The 16090-nt window shown below is 39.7% G+C and overlaps 2 protein-coding genes across 15 annotated transcripts in view; one reads left to right on the top strand and one right to left on the bottom strand.

The window, feature by feature from the left end:
* WDR41 (WD repeat domain 41) overlaps positions 1 to 14624 on the top strand; it is a 28798-nt gene extending 14174 nt beyond the window's left edge. For 2 of the 5 annotated variants that reach the window (XM_062019564.1, XM_062019566.1), the window contains 6 exons: positions 690 to 874; positions 3681 to 3802; positions 5538 to 5626; positions 6933 to 7066; positions 9933 to 10062; positions 10504 to 14624. In XM_062019564.1, the coding sequence (XP_061875548.1) occupies positions 690 to 874; positions 3681 to 3802; positions 5538 to 5626; positions 6933 to 7066; positions 9933 to 10062; positions 10504 to 10625 (782 nt within the window). In that variant the 3' untranslated portion in view covers positions 10626 to 14624. Of the gene's footprint in view, positions 1 to 671; positions 875 to 3680; positions 3803 to 5537; positions 5627 to 6932; positions 7067 to 9932 lie in introns of all 5 variants that reach the window. The other 3 variants (XM_062019562.1, XM_062019561.1, XM_062019565.1) reach the window with 3 other exon arrangements.
* A 74-nt stretch (positions 14625 to 14698) lies between these two features.
* PDE8B (phosphodiesterase 8B) overlaps positions 14699 to 16090 on the bottom strand; it is an 82225-nt gene continuing 80833 nt past the window's right edge. For all 10 annotated transcript variants that reach the window (XM_062019554.1, XM_062019559.1, XM_062019551.1 and 7 more), the window contains 2 exons: positions 15366 to 15495; positions 14699 to 14839 (listed from right to left, as the gene is read on the bottom strand). In XM_062019554.1, the coding sequence (XP_061875538.1) occupies positions 14724 to 14839; positions 15366 to 15495 (246 nt within the window). In that variant the 3' untranslated portion in view covers positions 14699 to 14723. The remainder of the gene's footprint in view (positions 14840 to 15365; positions 15496 to 16090) is intronic.

Genomic DNA, 16090 nt, shown 5'->3' on the forward strand with positions numbered 1-16090 from the left:
TTCAGCCTGATTGGCACAAAGAGGCTGTGGTGCAGGAGTCACAAGAAGCTGATAAGAAGAAAACTTCTTCTTATGGCTTCTGTGATAGTTGTTTCTGGGATTTCCTATTGCTGTTATTTTCTCCATTTTAACCGTGGAGGGGAAGCAATACTGAGCTTAAAAAAAGGCAGCATACTACCTGTGTTAAGTATTATTGGTGCATTTCCTTTCAATGTGTGGTTAACAAATTCATGACTCAAGTCTTGCCGTTAACTCATCCATTTAATTTGTGGTCAGTATTTCTATTTATATCAAAGACATACTTTACAGTGTCTGAGGGTTGCTGATGCACCTACTTGTCCAAGGAATAGAAGAGTTTTGTACGCAGGCAACAATTTAACTTAAAATATTTGTACATACTTCTATTGGTGTTCTTTAACTTTGCTGTACTGCACCTTGTACTGTGGACAGTGAATGTTCTCCTTCCTAGTTCTAATTTTGTACAAGGGAGCTTGTGTCCTGTTGCTAATCTGAGCTATGTTGGGTAATCAAATGAAAACATACTCAAAGAGAGTTTTGTCCAGTTGGTTACCTATTGCACATTCTACATAGCTTCATTTGAAAATGGGCTCTCTTAACTTTCTAAGGTTATGACTTTGTGTGAAATGGATTTTTTTTTTAATATCATGTAGTTTTTTTTCTCCTTTTAGATGTGACTTTTGTGACAGGTTCTCATGTGGGCGAGTTAATAGTTTGGGATGCACTTGACTGGACAAAACAGGCATCTGAGTGCAACTTCTGGGATTCCTCTGTCCATCCAGATGTACAACCAGAAATAAAGTTATCCCAAAGCCCAAATGAAACTTCAGTTCAACACTTAACATCTGATGAGGAGGTAAAAAGCCTTAAACATTAAGAATAAACTACTTCAAGTGAGCTATTGTGATCTTACCATAGAAGGACAAGTGTTTTGTGTTTTCAATTTGCTCGTTTTAATACGAGATGCTTCTTTAAAATGTACTCAGCTGTTTTTATACAGTTAACAGTTTGTATACAAAATTTTGGTCATTTTGCTTACTGAAGGTTATAATATGTTGATGATATGGGAACTAACAAAATGGACTGTCACAACAGCGTTTCATTTTTGGCTGATGAAGATGTATTAGTTTTTTACAGTACCACTAGAGAGAGAGAGAAACAGGACACGTGTCTCTTGCATACATATTTCCTGTTCCATGGTTCTGGAAATGCAGTGTTCTCAATAATGCACCTCTTGAACCATTACAGCTGAAGGTTCTATGAAGAGAATTAAAGAATGAATGTATGTGTGGGCTTAGTAGCAGATAAATATTGCTACTTCAACTCAGGTGTGCTGTACTCAATTGTAAAAACCACAGATATGGGTTCAAAATCCAATCTACTGTAATCATGCTTTGGAGGCAATCCAAGAATTCTTGGTCAGAATACTCAGGAAATTCTAACTATCCTGATAATTTACTATTGTGAAATGTTACTGTTTTGGCAAAATAAAAGATGTTTCATAGTTGAGATACAGTCAGATTCTAGTTTGGGGCCTGAAGGTCCATTGCTGGGGAATGATTAAGAAAGGGTTCTTGGAAGTGGATTTAAAGACATGAACTATAACAAAATAAAAGCTGTGGAAAAGCCTGAATGTAGACTGTAAGCCAATCAGTCACCAGAGAGATTTGTTTGTGAAAAGACCGTTCCTAAAACAATGGAAAGTCAAACGTTGAGGGGCAAGAGTGCAGGATGAAAGAGATGTAGTTGCCTGTAAATGTAGGATTTCCAGAGGTTTTCTTGTGGGTGTTTTGTTCTAGAAGAAGCAAAAAGCCAATTCTGTTCAGAAGGAGTTCTGTAATTTGGCTTAAGTTAAAAGCTTTGATTTGCTGTTTAAAAGCTATACAAGGTGTGTTTTAAGAGGAGGAAGAAGAATTTTGGGTAGTTGATTGTGGAACCTGAAGCTGTTGAGGATTTTCTTCCATTCTTGGAACTGAACAAAACAAATTGCTGCAGAATTCTATTTATCGTGAGACTTGAATGATGGGAAGAAAAGATGGTTCTAGCTTTACATTCCAAAATAGAAGATGCTTTTAGGGCAGACTTGTCTGTATTGGAAAGTTCCTACTTAGAAAGAGGTGAAGTAATGTATTCCTATAAAGCATAACACTGCTTTTCATGTTAAAAATGAAAAAAAAAAAGCTTTCTCCATTAGGAACTTTGTTAGCAGGCTTGGTTGGGTAGTTGAAGATGTACTGTCTGGTTTGACACTGTGCTTGTAGGCAAAACATTGTTCAGAAAAAATGGGATAGTAAAGGTTTGACAGTACTAGGAAAGAGTGCTAAGGAGAGCATCTGCTGTTCTAATGTGTGTATTTGTAACTCGCCTCTTCAATTTATCATCTGTTACTTACTTGGGGTTTGAGATGACCAGGATTTTGCCAGGGCTCGTATTAAAAACATAGTGATCTGCAAAGAGCATCTTTTGCAAAGCTATAAGACTATATGAAACTTGGGAGCCTGTCTCAAGGTGGAAGACCTAAGATATAGGAGTGGAGGAGTGATGTGGAAGGAATTCACCCTCACATAAAATTAGGAAAAATTTAAAAATGTTGTCAGTCTTTTGTTTTTTCCCTCAATTTGGTAGAGTGCTATCAGAAATTTCAGCTTGGTTTGAGGCACTGGAGCTCCCACCATAATATGCATAATAAGAAAACTCAACAAGAGCCCACACCAAGAGTTTTGAACAGTGTCAAAACACTACTGAATATGTGTAGGAAATCTTAATCAAAACCAGTGGTTTTGGTAACCAGTGGTTACCAATTTTAACGTAATGTTGACAAGTGTGTTGTGGTTTGGGCTGCATAGATGGAAGCAGGCTGTGCAGGGAAAAGCTCCAATGTACTGTCCCCTCAACGTAGTATGTTCAAAAACAAAAGTACTCAATGAAAGCTTTTTGCACTCCACTGGTACGAAATTTTTATTGTGTTTGTGTATGCACAAGTGTATGTTTGTCCTTTCTGAAACTGTTACAAGTCATGAGAGGGTGTAGATCTGATGGCCTAGAAACTGTGGGATCTTAGGGCAGCAATGGTTATGAGATGGAGTCACTGCACTTTTCTGAAGAGCAGCATTAAATGCAAAATGTTCCCAGATCTTTGCAGTATTGTGCAATACCTTTTTGTGAGAGAGTTCTTGTTTTTATGCCCAGTAGAGCCCAGATGCTTGAGCAAGACCTCTTTGTGCAGCTTCAGTTAAATTTTAAAAAATGACAAAAATGTAGCACAGCTTCCTGTATTCTCAGCTTTTCTTAATAAACCAAGGATGTGTCAAAACAGAGCATTATTTTAGTGTAAGAACACAAGTGTTTAATTGCAGAAGTGCATTGATTTGTTGGTGTCCTTGGCTTCTGCTTGCACAGTAAGGTACAGGATGAAAATAGAGAAATGAAACCACTGCTCAGTGTATAGGACAAAATATCTTATTACCTAAAAAAAAATCCCTATTTTTTTTTTCTATAACTTGCTAATTCTGTATGTTTGGGATAGAGAAGTAACATGAGGACAGAAATAAGGTAGATAATGTGGGCTAGATGATGTCATAGTACTGCTGGAAATCAATTACACGCAGAGTGATCTTTCAGTATCTGTTTCTGTAAGTTGTTCCATTGAATTTTCTTTCCAGTGTGTGTTTGCTGCTGTTGGAAAAGGCATATATGTATATAATCTTCAAATGAAGCGTGTGATTGCCTGCCAGAGAACTGCTCATGACTCCTCTGTACTGCACATTGAGAAGCTTCCAAACAGGTGCGAACCACAGTTACATCTTGTTATTAATGCAGTGAAGAAGTGCAGGACTTGGAAGAGTGGCTAGAGTCTGTCTGCAAAGCTACATCTAATTTCTAGGGCAAGGACTTATTTTTAGTTTGGTCTACTTTTATTAGGTAGAGCTTGCTGCACTGACTTTATTTTGAAAATGCATCATTGTAATTTAATGTGAAAAAAATATAATCCAGTATGCTTGATGTCCAGGCTCAGAGTAAAATATCTTAGCTTTCTTCAAAATCAGTGTTGGTAAAACACTTTTATCTACTTTGTGTATATATGCCTTAATGACATTTTGCTCCTATAGGCAAAGGCATATTCTGTAAAGACTTTTCACAAAATACTTGATAACAGTAAATGTTTTAAGCAAAAATAACTTCCAATTTTGTTCTCTAGTGCCGAATTTCTAGCTGGAACTTACTTTGACAGCCAGGTTGGACAATTTGCTACATATGTGTAATCTAATAGTTGTGTTGTTAGATACCTTCAAACTCTTCTTCAAAGGAGCAAAAGTCTGTCAGAAGACAAAAAATAGGATGTCAGTGTTGTAAATGAATATGCTGTCCTAAGCTGTTCTAAATGTGGAATGAAAAGGAGTGTCTCTCCTTTTCTTATTTTTCTAGAAGAAAAGAAAAGATTTTGCTTAATAAAATTAAGCTTATGGAAGCCAGTTAGTGGAACTGTATTTGCAGAGTCTAGACTTGTTATTTTTTGTTTTATGGAGCGGTATGCTTTAAAATGGGATTGAAAATTGTGGGCGTTTTTGTGACCTATTTTACAAGCCTGTTATAGTTTGTCCTGCTACAAATCCACTGTGGTTTTGTCTGGAACTCCTGTATGTCTTGCTACATTTGAAAGTTCTAACAAACTTGTGTAAGTTAAGGGCAAGTGTAGAGTCTTGTACCTGGGAAAGAATAAGCCCATGTACGAGTACAGGTTGGGGAATGAACTCTTAAGAGAGTAGTGTAGGGAAAAGGAACCTTGGGGATCTTGGTGGACAGCAGGATGAGCATGAGCCAGCAATGTGGCCTCGTGACCAAGAAGGCCAGTGGCATCCTGAGGTGTATTAGAAGGGCTGTGGGCAGCAGGTCGAGACAGGTTCTCCCCCTCTTCTACTGGAATATTGTGTCCAGTTCTGGGCCCCTCAGTTCAAGAAGGACGGGGAGCTGCTGGAGACAGTTCAGTGCAGGGCCACCAAGATGATGGAGTGGAATATCTCCCTTCTGATGAAAGGTTGAGGCAGCTGGGGCTCCAGCTTGGAGGAGACTGAGGGGTGACCTTATTAATGTTCACTAATATGTAAAGGGCATGTGACGGGAGGTTGGAGCCAGACTGTTCTCAGTGATGTCCAATGATAGGATAAGGGTCACTGGGTATAAGCTGGAACATAACAGGTTCCAAAGAAATGCAAGGAAGAATTTCTTCGCTGTGAGGGTGAGAAAGCACTGGAATGGGCTGCCCAGACGGGTTGTTGAGTCTCCTTCTCTGGAAGCATTCAAAACCGACCTGGACAAGTTCCTGTGTGACCTACTCTAGGTGATCCTGCTCTGGCAGGATGGTTGGACTAGATGATGTCTCAAAGTCCCTTCCAACCCTTAAGATTCTGTGATTCTGTGTAGAACCTGAGGCACTTTTTTGTCTCTTTTCTTAGAAATGTCACAAGGTGGCTGCACAGGTAAGTGTCCATGCCAGCGTTGCTTATCAGTTCTTTTTCCAGGCAGGTGATCTCCTGTTCAGAAGATGGTAGTGTGCGCATTTGGGAGCTCCGGGAGAAGCAGCAGCTGACAGCTGAACCAGCTTCAACAGGTTTGCTAGTAGCAGGGGACTGGGGGTGGGCGTGTGTGTCTGTAAAAGAATGTTTTAAAAGGATAATGAGAAACCAGGTATTCACCAAAGAGGAACAGAGATGTTTACGGGCTTTGTAAGAACAGATAATGTCCTGTGTTCAACCAGCTAACAGGCCTGGAAGGGAAACTGAAGAAGTGTACAAGCTCTCCCAGATCTGATATAGGAAGTGAAGAAGGTTCAGCTGAAGCAGTGTTGTGACACAAAGTTTACAGTTTTATCAGTTGGTTCAACAACATTTCTGACCTCTCTCAATGAACCTTGACCCACCTCTCCTTGTACTGAATAGCAGGAGGGTCCTCTACCATGCAAGAGTATATAGCTGCAGGACCTTGTGCTGCCTGACTGAATTTAGAAGCACTTTAGCAGGAATATTCTGTCTTCAGTGTTGCTGGTGACAGCTGGTTTGGCTGCTTATTGTGACAAATGGTATTTGGTTTCACACTGGAAATTTATAACTGTTCTGATTGGAGACATTTGAAAGAGGCCATATGCAATAGTGAGATAGGCAGACTGTTGCTGATTTGCTCTATTTTTATTCTAGGGAGTCCCATGAGTAGCTGTTCATCCCTACAGTTATCTACTTGCACCAGGGCCATAATCTAGCATGCTTTTTGTTTTGTGTTCTAATGGGGCTGAAGGAAGGGTCAGGAAGAAAGTCTGAACCACATTGTGTACAGAACACAACTTTGCTTCTGTGAGTATTATTACAGTTCTTTTGAAGGCCGCAGCACAGATGTGTATCTTCTTGCTATGTAAGTGGAACATGTGGAGTACTATTGTTATACTGCAGTTTGGCTGATAGTTTTAAAAAAGAAAGCTAGTGGGCAGTATAAAACCAGCATCAGAAATTTGCTTATTACCTGTATGCCAGCATTCTAATGCCTTAGTGCGAGACACGTAAGAGATACTGGCACAAGTTTAGGAGGATAGGGCAAAGGTAAGCATTGCTGTTCTGTATCTTAACTTTTCCGTTAGTTCATTTAGGCTATCCTTTGACTCCTTGCTAAAGCTGTGTGTTATCTCATCCAGGTGAGTAATTCAGTGTTTGCTAATTACATTGGAAGGACAAAAGACAAAGTAGCTGTGTTTCCTTCTCCCCTCTGGATGAGTAAAATCCAGATGTAGAAATGGTGTGCTGTACCATGCTTCTGTCGTTTTGCTGTGCAGACTGTACGGCTTCTATATTTTGAGTGAATCCTGTAGTTCTTTCTTTGGAAAGACATGTATTTGTGATGTTTGCCAAAATAAAAGGTGTTTTTTCCAGGTTTTTTCAACATGTGGGGATTTGGAAGGGCAAGCAAACAGGCAAACCAAGCTGCTAAGAAGATGCAGGAGAATACACTTATGTATTTCTTGGAACTGGTTGGTGATTTGATTGGTCATTCATCAGCTGTGCAGGTAGGCCAGCTTTAGTAAGAACAAGAGAAAGTGGATTTCACTTACTGATGTACTGATTACTGATGTAATTTTGGCAGTGTTTCTTAAAGAGCTGTAACTTTCAACTGTCTGTCTCTGGAGTTAGGAAGACATTGATTGTGTGGGATATTTAGCGCAGTGTGAGAACAATAGTACGTACTCCAAGTTGTAATGAGAATGCCATCCCTGATGCCTGAGGACAGTGTGTGTGGATATATAAATCCATGTATGTTACAGATAATCTGTTGGAGTATTGGGTCTCTTTATAGACTGTAAACAGTGCAGCTGGGAACTGTGTGTTTGTTCTGGATTTCATCTTAAGCTTACAAACAAAACAAAGGCTCATAAAACAAAAACCGTTCAGGAATTTTTGTCCTCTGCCATGAACTTTAAGGAAGTCTTTTAAATTTACATCAGGTAGCTTTCTGTGCTTCTATCTGCCTAATAGAATGTGCTTTTGTTTTAAGTGAAGTGGCATTTTCCTTCCCTGCCTTTTTGTGTTTTGACAAACTTATTGGAGTAACAAATCACTTTCTTACAGTTGACTTTTCTACACATTCTTGGCAGCAGAAGGGAGAAGGGCAGGTAGAGTGGAGCAGTGTAGTTCTGGAGTAGTTTTGCTCACAAGTATTCAGGAGACAGACTGGATTTCAGAGCTGCTGCTGTCAACACATATTTTCACTAACAGCTAAGATTTTCTACAAGGCTTTCTGCCCCTCTCTGAAGAGGTCCTATTATCAGTATGGAAAGTTGCTACCTAAGAAAGAGAACATAATGTATAATTCCGGAAGAGGCACAGCAGAGCAGATGAGGCAGAGCAGATGTTGGGTCTTAGCTGGTATGCTGCAAAGCCAAAGAGTAACACAGATGATGGTGGATCACTTTACGTAAGAAGAATTCATTCAATTTTTTAAATCTGGTCAGACTGGAGTGGCTGGGGCTGGAAATGTTGAGTAGTAATGAAATGTGATGGTTGAAGATAAGGGCTTGGCCAGAGTATTCCTGCTGGAACACCTACCTAGTAAGTGGCAGTTCCTAGAGCTGGTACATGTAGCACTATCCTTGGCCTGGTTGCTTCCCCTGGGCAGACCCATTCAACCAGCTGAAGAGTCGGGATGCTGCATAATTTCATTGCCTGGTTTCATTGCCTGTAGTGTTGAACTGCAATTAGTGACTAATTTTAGGCAGCCTTATGGAGGTTTCCAAAGTCAGAGGTGACTTCATGACTTGTCAGCTCCATTGTTCTTGCAAAATCCCTCCCCTGACACTGTACTTTTCTTTCATGTTGTGGTTCATGCTGGTTTGGCTTCCTCTGTGTGACCAGGCACATGCTGATACCTGTCACAGTTAACTCGTTGATCCTCCCAGACCTGGTGACGGCAGCCTCTGAGGTTGTGTGGGAAGTTAACAGTGTACCCAGGTGAACAGAACAGTGGCTTATATTCCTGAGAAACCAGGAGATAAGACTTCATGCAAGCTACTTGCTCTTCTACTGCTGACTTGGGACAAGTTTCTTCACTTGTAGGGACGTACTCTTAATTTGGTGAAAAACTCGATATCCTGGCCTAGCGAGTGGTGGGGAATGGAGTTAAGTCCACTTGGGGGCCAGTCACCAGGGGTGCTTCCCAGGGCTCAGTGCTGGGGCCTGTTTTGTTTAATATCGTTATCAGTGATCTGGATAAGGGGACTGAGTGCACCCTCAGGCAGTTTTCTGAAAACACCAGGTTGGGTGGATGCGTAGACCTGCTTGAGGACAGGGAGGTTCTTCTGAGGGACTTGGACAGGCTAGAGCAATGGGCTGAGGCCAGTTGTGTGAGGTTCGACAAGGCCAAATGCTGGGAACTGCACTTGAGTCACAACAACCCCAGGCAATGCTATAGGCTTGGGATAGAGTGACTGGAAAGCTGCCTGGAGGAAAAGGACTTGAGGGTGTTAACTGACAGTTGGCTGAATATGTGTCAGCAGTGTGCCTGGGTGGCCAAGAATGCCAATGGCATCCTGGCTTTCATCAGACCTAGTGTGACCAGCAGGACCAGGGAAGTGATTTTCTCCCTATACATGGCACTGTTGAGGCCACACCTCAAGTGTTGTGGTCAGTTTTGGGCCCTTCAATGCAAGAGGGACACAGGTTCTGGAGCATGTCCAGAGAAGAGCAACAAAGCTGGTGAAGGGTCTGGAGAACAAGTTTGAGGAGCAGCTTAGAGAACTGTCTGGAGAAGAGGAGGAGGAGAAGAGACACGATGACTCTCAACCACTTGAAAGGAGGTTATAGTGAGGTAGAGGTCAGTCCCTTCTCCCAAGTAATGAATGACAGTACAAGAGGGGAAAGACCTCAAGTTGCGCCAGGAGAGGTTCAGATTGGAGGTTAGGTAGAACTTTTTCACTGAGAGGTTTGTTAGACACAGTCACAGGCTGCCTAGGGAGGTGGTACGGTCACCATCCCTAGAGGTATTTAAAAGACACATGGATAAGATGTTAACGGACATGATTTAGTGATAGGCTTGTCAGTATGAGGTTAGTGGTCGAACTCGAGGATCTTAAAGGCCTTTTCCAAATGAAACAATTCTACGGTTCAATGAATATTCTGTACCTTAGCTTCCCTATCTGTAAGGCTTTACTGCTTTTTGTAAACTGAGATCTTTCAGTGTGAAGTGCTGTTGAAGAGTTGATTACTATACAGGTTTTATGACATCTCAAGCATATATAAAGTGTACATTCTAATTTTGCATACCTGTGTTAGAGGAGAACCATTTCAGACACATTTGTTTAGTGGAGCTGTACACTGAACTCTTAGGTGAGCTGACAATCTCATGTGAACATAATGGTAATTGCAGTTGTTTCGTTGCAGATGTTCCTGTACTTTGGTGAACTGGGACTGGCTACGTGCTCTGCTGACCACCTCATTATTTTGTGGAAGGATGGAGAACGAGAGTCTAGACTCCGCAGTTTAACGCTGTTTCAGAAATTGGCGCAAAATGGTGATTTGCAGATCAAAGTTTAGGTTGCTCAAATACATGCTGTATATATATAAACCGGATATGTGTTAAGTAAAGGAAACCCAGAGCTCCTAGGAATGTGACTACCGGTAAGGTTTACACTTGATGTCATGTGTTGTATTGGAGTTTTCCTTAGTCCCTGCTGCTGTTCTCAAAGGAAAATGTTGCATGTTGAAACTTACTTGGCTTACAGTCTAAGCAGGATCGGTGTTCTCTTGAAAGACTGAAGATAGTGATGACTCATTAAATAATTTTTAGTATTACTCCTAGTGTTTAAAAATATCATGAGTGGATGTCAAGATTTGTGAAAATCTTTAGATCATAACTAAAGCAGTTGGGAGCATTCCACAGTGTTACATACAGAAAGGAGGCACAGCAAAAAAAGTCTGAAGCTTTGTGCTTTATGCAACTAATTTCTTGCAGGTAAACTTCACTTGCTGGTGGCTCAGATTTATGTCTTTAAAAAAACCCAAAACCAAAGCCAAAAGAAACAGTCCTCAAATAGAACTTTTGCATGTGCGGTTACTATCCTCCACCAAGGTTAAGACCAGGAAAGAAAGGTAGGTAATGCCAGTTTGTCAGGTTTTAATTTTTGGCAAAGCAAGTTATATAGGTAGTCTTCCTCTCTAGCAGCTGCAGTTTTGCTGTGGGTTAACCTACACTGTTGGAGTTCATACAGAACCATTACCATGTCTAGTATGAAGTGTGGTTGTTTTAACTTAGTCTTCCCATAGTACATTCATCAAATTAATTTGTATTTCACAAAAAGCACTGGCCTTACCATAGATTTTTCAGAATGTAAAATAGAAAATGCTCCTGCCAGGTGAATATTAAATTCTCAGCTGAAGCTTGACTGCAGAGAAACGTGCACCAAGTATTTCAGATTTTTAAAATAAAGCCTCTAAGCACACAAAAAACCCCAAACCAAAGCAACAAAACCTCAAAAGTGAAAAGGCACAAAGTTAAAAACCCAGAACTGATGGAAAGAAGGTGAGAGGGTGGATGAGATAATGAGTGGTTAGTTACATTTTGAACAGGAAAGAGCTAGAGAAGGGGAAGTTTGGGAACTTGGTGGTTGTAAAGCCATGTAGAAGGTGCTGCTGTCCTCATGCCTTCTCAGAAGATTTAAGCACTTAAACAGTTTAGGGGTAAGTCTCATGCAACTTTTCAGTGCCATCTCTTCCCTTTGAATCAATGAGCACTGTTTTCAGTACAGGAGACTACAGGGTTGATTTAAGATCCAGTGGCTTCAGTAAATGCAATTAAAACAAAGTGCTAAGCAAAATCTGACAAGAGCAAAAGTGAAAGAAACTAGAGTGGCTTTTAGACCTGCTTCCCCAAGCCCCTGTGCACACTTGCCTTCCCTTTACTACCCAGAAGGCAAGCTTTGCCTCTTGATTCTGGTCATAATCTTTCCTGGAAGGCAGGGCAGAGTGACAGTAAAATTTTGAGCTGAAGTTTTTGCCCTGTTTAGTTAACTTGTAACTAATCTACTTGAGTGTAGATCTCAAGATTATGTATTTCAAACGCAAAACACATGTAGAAATCATTAAGTTACCCTCTCCTTTCAATTCATGAAGCATAATTGAGGGCTAAATTTTGAACTTCATGCTCTTTGCTCTTAAAGAATAGCTCTTGGCTATTCTTTAGGCCAGCATTGGAACTGTGTTTGGATTACATCTGATAACATGCCTTTGGGTATATGGTATTAAACTTGAAGGAGGAAGGCACGTTAAGCCTTTTTTGCCTTTTGGTCTGCATTGTTTTAGCATGTTTTCATCAGAAAGTGTTGCATTTTTCACTATCTCAGTACAAGATGGGGAGATCAGTTTCTCTTTGGTTCTTTTTTCCTTGTTTCAATTCAAAAATAACTGTTTAATTTGGTATAAAGTGTGTGTGTTCACAAATTGTTACTAAAACTTTACAATGAAAGCTCATAAAGCTGATTTTTTTTTTTCTTGGAGAGGCTGCTGCTATCATCAATTATAACTAGACAGAAGGAACATCATCCTTTTATTATCTCTTCCTATACCATGAGAATAACCATTTAACTTTTATGTGACTCCTTTTAAGTGAATACCTGTTAGAGGAGCAGACCTATTTAACTGAACAGTTCTAGTCACAAAACCCACTGTGCATTTTACAGGGATGTAATTCAGCCTTATAGTCCTACATGCATGTATAAATATTTATATCTATCAAAAGGGCCCTTGCTCTCAGATACACTCCAGTGTAACAGAGCTCCCCAGAGTCTCTTGCTTTGAAGATTGTTCCATTGAAAGTATTAATTTGAGTTCTTTGTTTTACAAATAAACTTTGAATGTTGGCAGTGAACACAATAAGGCTGTAGTAGCCCACTCCTGTTAAGTGTTTGTCACTTGCTGTTGGGAAGGGCAGTGAGCAGAATTAGGATGACCAGGTTAGAAGTCTTCTGCCTCACAGCCTTTTAAATTTCTTTGTCTGCTTTTCAGTAATGTAGAATTCTGTATGTTCACATCACAAAAGTGAATATCTTTGTCAGACCTACCCTTAGTACTTATACAACTCTGAGGTGGCTGTTTCATGTATGTGCACTGACAATTGCTCTTAAAGAGGACATACCTCCACACAAATTACATTTTTGCTTTGTCTCTGACTGTGGGAAGAAACTTAACATTTTAAAACAAACATACTGATTCCACATTAACGCCTTCACTCGTGAAACAGAACTGAGGCTGAACTTTATTTCTTAGGTTCCTTTCACCAATCACATTTCTTTGTGACAAAACTGATGAATTGAAGTGTTTTACACGATTGGAGTCTTACAGTGTTGCTGCATTTAACAAATTAAGACAACAGCATTTTGAATCTTGTGAAATTCTTTTCTCCAACATGAGCTACAGTGAGCATTCAGTCATCAGAATAGTTAAGGTACGACCACCAAGAGCACTAGTTCTACATACGGCAATGATAAAAGGCAAACCGTTGGTAGCACAAAGAACAGAGGTTCCATTTATCTGAACAAAAACCCATTGAGGAATGTTGTGATAGATAAAAACAATGAATAAACATACTTCACCAGAAACACCATTCTTCAACTATACACAATGCAGCATTTTAATACACAGCAACCTGCCTTAGCTATGACAAAAGTAAGGTTGTATTACAATTCTAACAAAAATATAGCTTATATACATTTCTCTGCACATACATTTTATGAATGTATCTTTTTGTTTCAGAACTTGGTACAAAACATACAAAACAGGTTGGCACATTATGTAAGCTACCTGCAGTAGGCAACAATCATTGTCACTTTCACAGTAATCTAAACTCAGTTTGTGTCGTTTGGTTTTTTTTTCCCTTTACCAGGTTCAATTACTGATACATCATAGGTAAAGAGCATGTCCCAAGGCCTCCCCTTTTAGTGACTACTGGACTGTTTCAATTGCAGGCAAGAGCGTCAAAGAGCTTTGACACTCTTGCCTGCAGCCTGCAGTGCACAGTGTTAAAAATCAGCAGTTCTGCAAATACTTATTAACTGAATAGTCTGAGAATAGTCTAAAATTTGAACTCATGTTCATGTTCTGCATGTGATTAAAGTGAGATGTACAAAAATATGAATTTGTGCTTTGTAAGCTGTAGCATAAATTTTGTATATGAAGACTAATGAAAAACTATGTTTGATTTCTAATTTATTTACATATTTGAAAATACTTTTATACATCACAAAGCAAACCAGCACTTTATCAGGAGAGAAAAAGCAGTACAAATTATTATGCTGTTACAAATTATAACCTGAAACTTTTTTTTTTTAAAGCCACAGGTTAGTCATAGGAGTAAGTAGCACAATATGTGGGTTTATAATAAGATTTAGGTCATTTTAATAAAATTGATGACCATGTGTACAAACACCACTTTATAAAAAAGGATGTTGATCAAATGCCTCAATAGTTTTTGTGTAAAATTTGATTAAATATTACATGTTAGGATCTAAGATAGCAGAGAATCATGTGGCTGACATGAATTTCACAGAACATTCTTATTTTCCTCATTGTGTGACTGATTTTAAGGCAAATCCTACTAAGATTTTACATTGAAAAGAGGGAGGAGGTGGTGCTCTGAGAGAGACTCTCTGTAATACATTGTTTTAAATGTTATGGGGCTTTTTACTGTATCCAATTAATCCAGGTTTACTTATTCTACTGAGCATATTCTCTTTAGGACTATGATTCATTCAGAGGGTGAAGAACATTGCTAGGACTGGAGCAGTTTTATGGTAGATAAGGGGGAAGTGTTTATGCATATTTGTCAACTAATTCTTACTCTACTGGTGACTAGATTACCTCTCTGTGTGAGAGGAAGTTGTGTGAAGTGTTAGTGAATACAGTTGCATCAGCTACAAGATTTGGCAAATACATATTTGGTATTAGAAATTAGTTTCAGGAGTACGCTTTCTGCCACAATGTTATTTCTGAATCTATGAATTATGTACCCTCTTGGAAAACATTTTTCTGTAGGATTCAGAGGAGCTTCAAAGTGATGAATAAAATATTTTCTTCTTGTCACACAGTCTTTAGTTTACTGGAAACACCATCTGTCTTGTAGCCAAGTCAGTAAGTGATTCACAGTGACGCTGGTAGATTGAGAGGTCTGCTTTTCTTGCCTTAGTTGTTGTTTTCTGATGGAAGCCTGAGACTCTTGCACTTCAACTCATCCAGTGTTTTCCAGTGTTTGTAGTTATTAGCCAAGTGCTGCATCAAAACAGGCAGATGTGCAAATGCTGAAATGAAGAGGAGAAACAGTTTTAATACATATACATGTCAGGCAGAAGAACAGCACAACTTCATCTGAAATCAGCGTTCTCCTACTCTCTTTTGTTCCTTCATCTGTAAGCTAATGCTAAAATGGGGAAGCCTTTTATCAGTTTGTTTGTGTTTCAAACAAACCCCTTTCCTAATGTATGATGATTTCATTATATTTATGCTAACCTGTAACCCCTGTGGCCTTGCTTTCTGCTGCTCAGAAGAAACATATTGCTAAAGGCCTAGGTGAAAAAAAAAAAAAACCAAAACATTGCTCCTTCCCTCTTTATGGGGCTTGTCTGGTAAGCACTCAACTCATAAAGCTAGAATTGTGTGCAGTGAAATGGGCTTCAACAGCATTATTGCTTAGATCCTATGCTGCACTACTTAGAGAGGGGTACTGCTCCTGAAAAACCTGGACTATAGGCCAGCCTTGAGATTATTCATTGTAATCTGTGGAAATCTCTGCCTCAGAGTAAGGAAGGAAAAAGCGGAAGTACTTACCATCCCATGCATCGAACATATCTGTTATAAAATAATCAATGAAGGAAATTTGAGACTTGGGGATGCTGCAGGTATTCCTGTCGAATACTGGCATTACAACAGGCAGACCCTGTCTCTTCTCTTCATCAGTCTACAGAAACAAAACTCCAGTTAGCCCCCAGGTGTTTGCTGGTGTCCATGGTGGAGTAGCAAAGGCTAGAGGATTAGATGAATTGTGGTAGATTTGAGACAAACCTTAGAACCCCTGAGGTGAACTGCCTTAGTTTCACATACTTTATTTCATCTCGAACAGGGTACTGAAATCAACATCTCCTCACTTTCACAAGTACTTCCATTACTGTAGTGCTGTGATTGCTCTTAGCTCTGGCAAGACAGCACACTCATCTGGCAATTAGGGCAGACCAGCTAAAAATGGAAAATGGGGTTGCAAGGTCCTTTACCAGAAGAAAGGTTCTACTTTTTTCCACATCTCTCATGGCTGTTTTAAACTATTGTCTTTTAAGTAAGAGGGATGTTGCTGTTGCTAATTTCTGTGCTCCTATCAGGTTATAATATGTATGGGAGTAAGGGTGTGCCCTTTAACTATATGTCCACAACTGGGAGAGGGTTGGTTTTATTGTGCTGTGTATGGTGGAGGAGCCATTCGCCTCAACAATCTTAGAACTGAATGAAACAAACCAAAACAACCAACCATTTTAAGTAGCATAGACACATCTAATGCTGGA

This window comes from Colius striatus, chromosome Z, assembly GCF_028858725.1.
Source record: "Colius striatus isolate bColStr4 chromosome Z, bColStr4.1.hap1, whole genome shotgun sequence".
In the NCBI taxonomy this organism is placed as follows: domain Eukaryota; kingdom Metazoa; phylum Chordata; class Aves; order Coliiformes; family Coliidae; genus Colius; species Colius striatus.